General features: G+C 36.9%; 1 protein-coding gene across 1 annotated transcript in view; it reads right to left on the reverse strand.

Annotated features, from left to right (window-relative positions):
• LOC117326519 (lipoxygenase homology domain-containing protein 1-like) overlaps window positions 1-13,254 on the reverse strand; it is an 83,909-nt gene that overhangs the window by 6,226 nt on the left and 64,429 nt on the right. The window contains 16 exon segments of the mRNA XM_033883275.1: window positions 115-203; window positions 205-273; window positions 1,158-1,214; window positions 1,216-1,313; window positions 4,258-4,263; window positions 4,818-4,950; window positions 5,496-5,588; window positions 5,884-6,047; window positions 6,656-6,756; window positions 7,049-7,206; window positions 9,606-9,760; window positions 10,256-10,388; window positions 10,550-10,669; window positions 11,041-11,204; window positions 11,691-11,785; window positions 12,279-12,436. Coding sequence (XP_033739166.1) covers window positions 115-203; window positions 205-273; window positions 1,158-1,214; window positions 1,216-1,313; window positions 4,258-4,263; window positions 4,818-4,950; window positions 5,496-5,588; window positions 5,884-6,047; window positions 6,656-6,756; window positions 7,049-7,206; window positions 9,606-9,760; window positions 10,256-10,388; window positions 10,550-10,669; window positions 11,041-11,204; window positions 11,691-11,785; window positions 12,279-12,436 — 1,793 coding nt within the window.

Consider the following 13,254-nt stretch of genomic DNA (forward strand, 5'->3'; position numbering starts at 1 on the left):
TAATAATAATGTTATATACCATTAGAATAGTCCTGTTATACATGTACAATTAATCTTAAAAATCTCAAAAATAACTTTAACCTTGTTCTAAACACAAGGTTACTAGGACCTTACCTGCCACAAGGAAACATGTAACCTTTCTCTGCATCATCTGACTCCTGTACTGCGACCTTCTCTAATAGCCAGGCAGGATCAGACCCCTGACGAGTCATGTCCGATGATGATGGTCTCCAGTCGGCCGAGTTCTACAGCCTCCACTATAAAGCTATCCACCTACAAGTAACAGTGATATGTCCAGTAAGGCTTTGACTCATGCTGTATCTTAGTCTACAACTCATTACAGGGACAATGAAATAGTCATTTGTCAGCATTGGTCCTCCAGAAGATGTTTAAAAGATTTTAGCATATTTGAGCCTGGTGGCCATAAACGAAGGTCAAGGTCATGCTCATTCATCTGAACAACCTCTATAGCCCTTTACCCAAGCTTGCTATAGGCCAAATATCAGGTTTCTAGGCTTCTTGGTTAATGAGAAGAAGTCGTTCTAAAGTTTTAGCATATTTGACCCCTGTGACCTTGAATGAAGATCAAGGTCATTCAATGACATTCATTTGAACAATCTTGATAGCCCTTCACCCCAACATGCTATAGGCCTAATATCAGATCTCTAGGCCTCTTGGTTAATGAGAGGACATTGAATGAAGGTCAAGGTCATTCATTTGAACAATCTTGATAGCCATTTAGCCCAGCATGCTACAGGCCTAATATCAAGTCTCTGGGTCTCTTGGTTATCGAGAAAAATCATTTAAAGATTTTAGCATATTTGACCCCTGCGACCTTGAATGAAGGTCAAGGTCATTCATTTGAACAATCTTGATAGCCCTTCATCTCAGCATGCTATATGCCCAATATCAGATCTCTAGGCCTTTTGGTTATTATGAAGAAGTCGAAAATGAAAATTGTTTACACGATGCACGACGGACAAAAGGCGATCTTAGAAAAGGTCACTTGAGACTTCGTCCTAAAAATTATGATACCAAACATAGACTTATTGTAAGATGAATAGGGGTACTTTGTTAGCACTAGTTTTAGCAGTAAATATCAATGCTTTTGAGAGATGGAATTTTATCTTCCTCATTCCATTCTTTTTTGTCCTTACTTTTCCTGTCTGGAAGGCATCTCGACCTTCCCTGTTGTTCTTGAGGTAGCGTTTGCCCTGAGTCTCCCAGCGTGCCGAATAGGTTAACATAGACATTAGCATCTGTCCCTGCACCAGCCTCGTCCCCAGTTATCGTCCGTACAACATATTTGTTCACTGCAGATGACACAAAGCCAATTGGAAATAGGAATTCATAATATATATATACAACCAGAAGAGAAAAATCGCTAGTTGGATAGATTCTCCAGAAAGAACCAACTTATGTATAAAATGTTAAAACGCATTTATATTTTATGAAATTTTGTCTCCTGGAGATTATATAATAAATATAACCCCACTAATGGTTATGAATAATATCTTTATCCTACTCCAATTTCTAGAAAGTATTAATGAGATATACAAAGTAACAACAATATGTATGCCAGGACTCCCGGAGTGCCCAGAGGTCTACTGTTTAAGTGGTACAGACAAGAGACAAATTTGTATGGTTAGGATCACAGGTAAAGAAAATAAATTTGAATAAAAAAAAAAAATCAAAGTGCAAAATCATAAATGCATATCCCTGAAAAATTATTAAGTGGTTATTTCCAATACTTTCACATTATTTCAAGACAGGAAATGAGTGCTTATTATAAAATCAAGAATTCCCAACCACATATTTTTAAAGAAAGAAAAAAATTGCTACGAATAATGCATAACATCTTTCACTTTCTTTGCTAAATCTGGTTCAGCTTAAGTTGTAATTTACAGTCCAGTTATGTTGTGATAATTGTTTTCATATTTTGTTTGAGTGAAAAAAGCTAAATATGTTTCATAAAAATTTCATATAAAGTGGCCATACAATGGACACAAAGTGTATTTCACCTACATCAACCAAATTATTTCTCCCTTTTCTTCTTTTTTTAACCATTGGACAGTAGAACGCTAATGGTTCAGCCCCACCATTTGTACAATTTTGAATCTCTACCCCATAACAATGCTACCAGTCAAATTTTGTTGAATTCCAATCAGCAGTTATGAAAATTGTTGACGGATGAACACTGGACACCACGGTATGGCATAAACTCACCTTGGTCCTTTGGACCAAGTGAGCTACCAAGTATCCATGTACAGACAAGTATCTAAGGTTTCATGTACAGACTCGCAAGTATCCAGGGTTTATTGTACAGACTCGCAAGTATCCAGGGTTTATTGTACAGACTCAAAAGTATCCAGGGTTTATTGTAAAGACTCACACATATCCAGGGTTTATTGTACAGACTCACATGTATCCCGGGTTTATTGTACAAGAGCATACAAGAACCTAGGATTTAAAACCAATGGTTAAAATGGTAAAAGCATCAATAGTTTACTATGCAAATATACAAATATCTAGGGTTTATTGTACAAATATACAAATATCTAGGGTTTATTGTACAAATATACGAATATCCAGGGTTTATTGTACAAATATGAAGGGTTTATTGTAGAAATATCTAGGGTTTATTGTAAAAATATATTAATATCTAGGGTTTACTGGACAAATGTACAAATATCTAGGGTTTATTGTACAAATGTACAAATATCTAGGGTTTATTGTACAATTATACTAATATCTAGGGTTTATTGTACAAATATACAAATATCTAGGGTTTATTGTACAAATATCTAGGGTTTATTGTAAAAATATACAAATATCTAGGGATTATTGTACAAATGTAAAAATATCTATGGTTTATTGTATAATTATACAAATATCTAGGGTTTATTGTACAAATATCTAGGGTTTATTGTAAAAATAATACTAATATCTAGGGATTATTGTACAAATGTAAAAATATCTAGGGTTTATTGAACAAATGTACATGTACAAATATCTAGGGTTTATTGTACAAATATACAAATATCTAGGGTTTATTGTACAAATGTACAAATATCTAGGGTTTATTGTACAAATATACTAATATCTAGGGTTTATACATACAAGATTAGCATTAATATTACTGTACAGGTATTCAATTATCTAGAGTTTAATGTACAAAAGTAGCCAACTAGGATTAATTGTACAAATGTAAAAATTATATTTAGTGTACAGTGTAGACTTTGTTATACAATACAAATCGCCTACAGTTTACTGTACAGGACCACCAAGTATAAGGCTCAGATTGTATCACTTAATTCAAAAGTGTATCCAAGACATCAGCAGGTCGATATATCTACATATTCTGTCTAAAGTTACATAGTTACATAAATGAATGCCAGGGTTTCATGAATTACAATACTGAGTCTAATATTATATTTTAACAAAGATATTCCTTTCCCTTACTAATCCATTACAAGCCTTCATCAATCTACAGGAATCTAATGAAAACATTAATCTGTGTATGTAAATCATGATAATAAAAAGACCATTACATCGGATGGATAAGACTTCACCAACAGTTACCGATAAGCTTCTAACGTCAGTTTAAATGAAATGATAACCGAAAATTAATATCATCCCAGTAAATAGGCAAAACATCAAAAGTCAAAATGGCCAATGGAATGATAAAGAATGATTTTGTTTTGCCAAATAGAAAAGCATTTAGATGTCAATATTGTAATAAGTACAAATTGAAACCAAAATATTAGTGAAGTTTCAATCAATGTATTAAAACACATTCTCTTAATGTCCATCACAACTGATACTGACCAGTCGAAAGATCAGACCAGCTACTAGAACGAACAGGGATTTGTATGGTATAGTGGAACTTTTGAATGAAATTTATTTTTCAGATAAAATTCAGCCACAAATTGATTTGTAATATTTTGTGAAATATAATTATTTACTTGATTATTTTTCAATAATCAGGATTATTATCTCATTTCACAATAATTTACATAAATTTAATACAAGCAGCATATCTAATGTAACGTTTATATTCTAAGAAAATCACAAGTATATTTCCAAAATGAGACAAAATTATTGAGAATTTTTATCACACAAGTCCCTATATTTTTGTTTCTTAGTAAAGTTAGAAGCTTATGCAGATATCTGTGAGGTGAAGCTGTAACAACCATGCATACTATATAAAGCCATTATTAGATATTTAAAGCCACAACTAAATACATGCTTTCTTACCTGGAGCTAGGTAGTCAAAAATCACAAAAAAACAAAAAAAGAAAAATAAATACTAAATAAAACAAGCCACTCTAAAATTAATAAAAAAAAAGTCTTCATCATCATTCTTCTGTAGGACTAAACATGGTCTATCTCTAAATCTGAGGCGATGAGAGTTTGTGAAATAACCTTCCTAATTACTAAATGGATTACTACTCTATGTGTCATGCATTATATTGACATGCTTTACTTGTAAACTGGACTAGAGAAGGTAAAGACCATGTCACACTTACAGACAATTCATCACTTTGTTTTACATGACGTCATGACAGTAACATTACACTTCACATACACATCTGATTGTTGTTTTACACTTTGTTAACGGCACGAAAGAACCAACCAAAGTCAATCATGCAGAAACTTTAACTTCATGCTGTTATGGACATGAACATGTTAATCATCGCTGTGTCAAACACATGGAGACATGATGACATGGTGTCGAGTACATTTACACAAATTCTTTACTGATTGTCCGATAGAAAATTTCCTATAGTGATGTGTCAGTGTGATGTTAGTTATACCTGGCCAGGCATCATGTTTGGGATGTTTAACCGGGATCTCCACAACGATATCGCCGCCTTTATCATCGTAGGACAGCCACCTGTCGACGTCAAACTGTAGCTTCTCATCCTTCATTAGGTCATGTAGGATCACCTATTGAATTAGACACAATTTGTTTATTTGTTTGTTTTGTTTAACGCCTATTAACAGCCAGGGTCATTTCGGGACGTGCCAGGTTTGGAGGTGGAGGAAAGCCGGAGTACCCGGAGAAAAACCACCCGGCTTATGGTCAGTACCTGGCAACTACCCCACGTAGGTTTTGAACTCGTAACCCAGAGGTGGAGGGCTAGTGATAAAGTGTCGGGACACCTTAACCACTCGCCCACCGGGCCCCCTATTAGACACAAGGTAATATATATATATAATAAATTGGAACAACATATTCAGGAGAATCTAAGCCAAAATACATGAAGTTTTCTTCACCTGTATCCATAAAAACAACATAATTCTTTTTTATTTAGTTGAATTCAATGCCACCCCATTATACTATTGCAGTAGCTTCTAAACTATGAAAGAAAGTACCCACGGACATTATTACATAGAACTCTATAGAGATGACTAAAGACATCATCAGAGATGATAGACAACATGGTTTTGTTGATGTTGCCAAATTACCACTACACTGACAGAACATTTACCTTGTCCAGCCACCAGCCAGGATCTGGACCAGAATTGTCGTGCTCTACACGTATCTTACGGAGTTCTCCGAGGTCCTCTGGGTCCAGAGAGATCTACAACATGTACATCACAGCTTTATTGACTTGTAGTATTACACATTTATTATCATCAATATGGACTTCAAATGAGGTCCATCCAATATTTCTAGACCTATACTCTTGCAAAATTTATCAACGGATTAGGTGACTTTGTTAGACAGATCATCCTGCAGGTTAAAATAATTTACATTTGTCATTGTACATATCCCTAGAAATGCTTATATCAGAGTTTTATCCACAATTTTCATAAATAAATTTATAGTCTGAATCACATGTCCAGTGACTGACGTTATAGAACTTATAAACATACATCAAATTCATCTGTCTGTCCCCCTTTGAACTGGCCACTATCAGCTTTTCCGAGCTGGAGAGGTCCGGAGTTCCCAGCATCTCCGTACACTGTCAAGGTCACCTGTGCAGTGGTTGCTGCCTTGGGCTCCCTCCCCGTAATGATGTAGACACGGAAATCACCCTCTGTAAAACAAACGATGTCATAGAGAATTTCTACCTCCCGTAATGATGTAGACACGGAAATCACCCTCTGTAAAACAAACCATCTCATAGAGAATTTCTACCTCCCGTAATGATGTAGACACGGATATCACTCTCTGTAAAACAAACGATGTCATAGAGAATTTCTACCTCCCGTAATGATGTAGACACGGAAATCACCCTCTGTAAAACAAACCATCTCATAGAGAATTTCTACCTCCCCGTAGTGATGTAGACATGGAAATCAACCCCTGTAAAACAAACCATCTCATAGAGAATTTCTACCCAAGCACATAAGACACATATCATTCTTAATTATGAAATTATGAAGGTGAAATTTTGTATCCGCTCTCTTTTTAGATATATCTGATACATTTGTTTTTTAAGCTTTAGTTTTGGGTTTTGCTGCAAACATCCTATATATCCCTTACTCTAGATCTGTTTCACGGTTCCTAGTACATGGACAGACAACATAAATACAGTATTTAATGTATTTATGTATTAACAGTGTAACAATACATCTTCACTTTATCAATTAACAGGAAAAGTGTTAAAGTTTTCCACAGGAATCCTCCTGATAATGTACTTACCTTTGGGTGGTGATTTGGGTGCCTCCTCTTGGACCTCTTCCTCACTGGTGAGGGGCAGTTCCCTCACGATCACAGTATCATCCTCCCCTACGTCCAACCACCTGAAATAATCCATTGGATATCTCAAGGATTGACAACTGTTTTTATATACCAGGAAGTATCGCTTTCCCACTGTTCTTCATTTTACATCAATGTCTACCTACATTTAATTTGTAACCTACATGTAGTTCAATCACTCACCTGGGCTCAATCATGCCAGATTTATCAAATATCTGTTTATATTTAAGATTGCTACTTATAATAATTAATCCACTATACTGGATTTTAGATAATAATGATTTTTTTTTTTTGAAGAAACATTTCCAAATCAAATCCTGACTTTACACCACTTACTTGTCACACTTAAAGATGAACTTGTGGGTGGGTTTATCTGACACGGAGATAGTCACCCTGTCAAGGAACCATCCTGACCCAGGATTCTCACCGTCATGGCCCACCACAACCTTGGACAAACTCCCAAGGTCAACAGCCTCTACTTCAAACAGATCCCTCTGTAAGAAACATTCAATATTAGTGTTAGCCCAGAGTACCGTATACCAGTTATAGAAGAATTCATTGTTTTCCCTGTACGATAGCCCAGAGTACCGTATACCAGTTATTGAAGTTTTCATTGTTTTCCCTGTACGATAGCCCAGAGTACCATATACCAGTTATAGAAGTTTTCATTGTTTTCCCTGTACGATAGCCCAGAGTACCGTATACCAGTTATAGAAGTTTTCATTGTTTTCCCTGTACGATAGCCCAGAGTACCATATACCAGTTATAGAAGTCTTCATTGTTTTCCCTGTACGATAGCCCAGAGTACTGTATACCAGTTATAGAAGTTTTCATTGTTTTCCCTGTACGATAGCTCGAGTACCGTATACCAGTTATAGAAGTTTTCATTGTTTTCCCTGTACGATAGCCCAGAGTACTGTATACCAGTTATAGAAGTTTTCATTGTTTTCCCTGTACGATAGCCCTGAGTACCGTATACCAGTTATTGAAGTTTTCATTATTTTCCCTGTACGATAGCCCTGAGTACCGTATACCAGTTATAGAAGTTTTCATTGTTTTCCCTGTACGATAGCCCAGAGTACCGTATACCAGTTATAGAAGTTTTCATTATTTTCCCTGTACGATAGCCCAGAGTACCGTATACCAGTTATAGAAGTTTTCATTGTTTTCCCTGTACGATAGCCCTGAGTACCGTATACCAGTTATTCGAGTTTTCATTGTTTTCCCTGTACGATAGCCCTGAGTACCGTATACCAGTTATTCGAGTTTTCATTGTTTTCCCTGTACGATAGCCCTGAGTACCGTATACCAGTTATTGAAGTTTTCATTGTTTTCCCTGTACGATAGCTCGAGTACCGTATACCAGTTATAGAAGTCTTCATTATTTTCCCTGTACGATAGCCCAGAGTACCGTATACCAGTTATTGAAGTTTTCATTATTTTCCCTGTACGATAGCCCTGAGTACCGTATACCAGTTATAGAAGTTTTCATTGTTTTCCCTGTACGATAGCCCTGAGTACCGTATACCAGTTATTGAAGTTTTCATTATTTTCCCTGTACGATAGCCCTGAGTACCGTATACCAGTTATAGAAGTTTTCATTGTTTTCCCTGTACGATAGCCCAGAGTACCGTATACCAGTTATAGAAGTTTTCATTGTTTTCCCTGTAAGATAGCCCAGAGTACCGTATACCAGTTATTGAAGTTTTCATCGTTTTCCCTGTACGATAGCCCAGAGTACCGTATACCAGTTATTGAAGTTTTCATTATTTTCCCTGTACGATAGCCCTGAGTACCGTATACCAGTTATAGAAGTTTTCATTATTTTCCCTGTACGATAGCCCAGAGTACCGTATACCAGTTATAGAAGTTTTCATTATTTTCCCTGTACGATAGCCCAGAGTACCGTATACCAGTTATAGAAGTTTTCATTGTTTTCCCTGTACGATAGCCCTGAGTACCGTATACCAGTTATTCGAGTTTTCATTGTTTTCCCTGTACGATAGCCCTGAGTACCGTATACCAGTTATTCGAGTTTTCATTGTTTTCCCTGTACGATAGCCCTGAGTACCGTATACCAGTTATTGAAGTTTTCATTGTTTTCCCTGTACGATAGCTCGAGTACCGTATACCAGTTATAGAAGTCTTCATTGTTTTCCCTGTACGATAGCCCTGAGTACCGTATACCAGTTATAGAAGTTTTCATTGTTTTCCCTGTACGATAGCCCAGAGTACCGTATACCAGTTATAGAAGTTTTCATTGTTTTCCCTGTAAGATAGCCCAGAGTACCGTATACCAGTTATTGAAGTTTTCATCGTTTTCCCTGTACGATAGCCCAGAGTACTGTATACCAGTTATTGAAGTTTTCATCGTTTTCCCTGTACGATAGCCCAGAGTACCGTATACCAGTTATAGAAGTTTTCATTGTTTTCCCTGTACGATAGCCCAGAGTACCGTATACCAGTTATTCGAGTTTTCATTGTTTTCCCTGTACGATAGCCCAGAGTACCGTATACCAGTTATTCGAGTTTTCATTGTTTTCCCTGTACGAACATTTTTGGGCAACACTGCCTTTTCAAAACTTCTTCACTTCACTTTAGACATTAGGGTTTGTATATACACATAAAATTTGCAGGCTATCTATTTTTGCAGTATATTCAATTACCAGAAATATTACAAAATTAAAATCCCCCCCCACAGATATCACCAAATATACAGTAATAATATGAACAAAATCTCTAATTCTTTGCTAAATAAGTATTCATTAATTAAAATGTAAACGAATGTTTCAATTTTGCGATCAATTTTTTTTTTTAATTAAGAGGAGCATCAGAGCTTCCCTCGACATTGGAACGTATAAATCTAGGAATACAAGTGAGGGAGAGTCCTTACCGCTCCCTGCTCAAACTTGTTGGCATTATTCCTGGCTGCGAGGAGACGGCGGCGTCCTGTGTTGCCTCTCTCACCAAACAGCTCTATGAACACATTGGCGTCTGTACCTGCCTGGAACTTGTCGCCTGTGTGGACTTCTAGACAGTAGGTCTTCACTGTAATATCACAACACTGGAGTCAGACACCATACAATCAGGGACATAAGGATAGGTTAAAAATCTGGCTGTAACTGATTCTGTATTTCAATAATTCCCACGTATAAATCTAATTCTCTTTATCATTGTCCTGGTATCCCACATAAGTGTCTGAGATGCTTGTTATCTAGAAAACCAGAAAATTTGTTTGTTGACATTTTAGGATCAAATTATGATAATGTAAGCCATTGGTCTATATAGCTAGTAATGTTCACATTACTCATAGCCAGTTCCATACTTCTGCAGTATCAGCTACTAAGTTTGATTTGCTGGACAAATAGATTAATGATATGTCTTCCTAAAATGGTGACCTGGTTGTCTGCTGAGTTGGCCTTGACCTACCTGTAAGCTGGCCCTCTGCTGAGTTGACCTTGACCTACCTGTAAGCTGGCCCTCTGCTGAGTTGGCCTTGACCTACCTGTAAGCTGGCTCTCTGCTGAGTTGACCTTGACCTACCTGGAAGCTGTTCCTCTGCTGTGTTTGCCTTGACAGCAAATTCCTTCCAAAAGTCATTGTAGCCATCTAGCTTTACCCACTGGTCAGCAGGGAAGGTCAAGGTTACATCAGACTTCATATTTGTCAAGGTCATCTACAAAGGAACCAAATTTTGCATGTGTATTACAATAAGAAAAATTAATATGTATTTACTGATAACAATCCAGTTTGCAGTATGGATCATTTTAACGTGATTCTCTATGTGGAAACACAAAAATTTACAGAAATATTAAGTAATAAATACAATTACAATACCTGTTTGAGGAACCAGGAAGGAGCACTATCTGGACTCTCATACCACATCAGATCGTGTTCGTAGCTATGGAAACCAACTCTGACCTTGTACACGTCCCCAATGTCTTCCTCTACATGTACCTGGCCAGTCATACACAGCATATTAATCATCTGTTAACTGGTTACATCATTGTACGCATTTAGCTCAATTACAATTTACAACAAAATTACTGTAAGTCTTAAAGCAGAACACTGACAGGCGAGTAAACATTTTTCTGTTTGCCTGAATGGATATAGATCCATATTTCACAGCATATCCCATTTTATATAAATATTGACTAAGTTTTCTTATAATAGTGTATATTTATTAATATAACACTTTATAAATTATTTCAAAATTATGGGCTTGGAGATAATCTTTAAAAATAAAACTGTACAGATGGAGGGACACTTAGGATAGCTATCATATCAAATAGACAAATACTCGGAAATAATTTTAAAATCTTGAATACCATGAATTCATCTGTTTTTCCGGTTTCAAATCGGAATTCCTCGCTCTCCCCAATGACCTTAGGATCAGATTGACCCTTGCTGCCGTAGATGACGACAACAGCTGCCGACCCTGTACCATGTCCAGCCTCGTCACCCGTCACAGTACAAACCTTCCAGGGATCACCTGTAACCACGATGATAACGATTGTAGGATACACCACAGGACACAGGTGTAAGCCAGCACATCTGTTACAGTGTGATTCTGTTGACTTTTCATTCTGAGAATGTGACATAATCCTGATTTTACCCTGATTAGATTTTCACAGGGAATGCCTTTGATGAAGAAGATACTTACTCTTCTGGAACACCTGGTCTCCTTGAACTTTTTCAAGGATTTCCATGTAAATCTATAGTTTGTCACTATATGGCTCTCATTTGACGGATTTTAAGTTACAATTACAGTTTTGTTGATATTTTCTGTTCTTATTGTAAGTTTATTTCAGCACAGTCAATTCTAGTACATTATCAATCCTAACATATCATTACATCGATAAAATGATGTACTAAAAAAATGTCAGGAAAAAATATAGAAACTGCAATATGTTAATAACATATAAGTGCCAAAATAAGATTACCACCAAAATATGTATAATCACAGTAAGGTTTGTACCTTTAGGGGGTGGAGGCTTTTCCTCCTCAATAGCAACTTCTGACAGGATTAGTTCCCTCACGATCTTCTGATCATCTTCTCCGGTGTCAAGCCACCTGTAGTTAAGTAGTTACACAATGTCAAACTTGGATCACACGCTATTTATATTTTTACAAACTAAACACTGTTAATGTCTAAATATAAACATTTTAGAAAAACACAAATGGATGCAAATATTACTGAAATGTAAAAAATTCTGAAAAAAAGTAAAAACTGTTTTCACAAGCAGAATGTGTGCCATTGTTTTTAGATCCCACAGGAACATTTTAGTGCCAAAAAATTGCCAGTAACACATTTTCTGACTTACCAGTAGACAACTGAAGGAACTTGTCTCAAAATTTTAACAAAATGACGGCCAACCAGAAAGCTGGACAGAACTGTATACCATGGTAAGACAGATTTCGAGAGACATATAAAACTTAATCACACATCTAAGTTACGTCCAACATCAGCGTTAGGTAGTTATGCCAATCTCAAGACAATGAAGACAAAAGCTTATAGGTAAGTGTAGTTATAGACAGAGTAAAAGTAATACTGTACAAATCTTACTTGTCACACTGGAACACAAAACTCTCCTTGGCTGACTCGAATTCCCTCACAACCACTTTGTCTAGATACCAGCCTGATCCAGAATCAGAGAAACCATGACCGACCTTGACCTTTGTAAGGTTATCAAGGTCAACTGCTTCAATCTCAAATACGTCCATCTGCAGTTTCAGAAAGCACAAAAGTCTGAATCTAAAGGATCAATTTAAATGTAGAAGTTGATGTTACCATACTATATTTACTAGACTAAATATACATCTCCTCTCTACAGATTGAGTGGGAGGGGTTATAAATACGACTCCCCTCTACAGATTGAGTGGGAGGGGTTATAATACATCTCCCCTCTACAGATTGAGTGGGAGGGGTTATAATACATCTCCACTCTACGGATTGAGTGGGAGGGGTTATAAATATGTCTCCCCTCTACAGATTGAGTGGGAGGGGTTATAAATAAGGTCTCCTCTCTACAGATTGAGTGGGAGGGGTTATAATACATCTCCACTCTACGGATTGAGTGGGAGGGGTTATAAATACGTCTCCTCTCTACAGATTGAGTGGGAGGGGTTATAAATACATCTCCCCTCTACAGATTGAGTGGGAGGGGTTATAAATAGGTCTCCTCTCTACAGATTGAGTGGGAGGGGTTATAAATACGTCTCCCCTCTACAGATTGAGTGGGAGGGGTTATAAATACGTCTCCACTCTACGGATTGAGTGGGAGGGGTTATAAATAGGTCTCCCCTCTACAGATTGAGTGGGAGGGGTTATAATACATCTCCCCTCTACAGATTGAGTGGGACGGGTTATAATACATCTCCCCTCTACGGATTGAGTGGGAGGGGTTATAAATAGGTCTCCCCTCTACAGATTGAGTGGGAGGGGTTATAATACGTCTCCCCTCTACAGATTGAGTGGGAGGGGTTATAATACGTCTCCCCTCTACAGATTGAGTGGGAGGGGTTATAAATACGTCTCCCTC

Source organism: Pecten maximus, chromosome 4, assembly GCF_902652985.1.
Source record: "Pecten maximus chromosome 4, xPecMax1.1, whole genome shotgun sequence".
Lineage (NCBI taxonomy): Eukaryota > Metazoa > Mollusca > Bivalvia > Pectinida > Pectinidae > Pecten > Pecten maximus.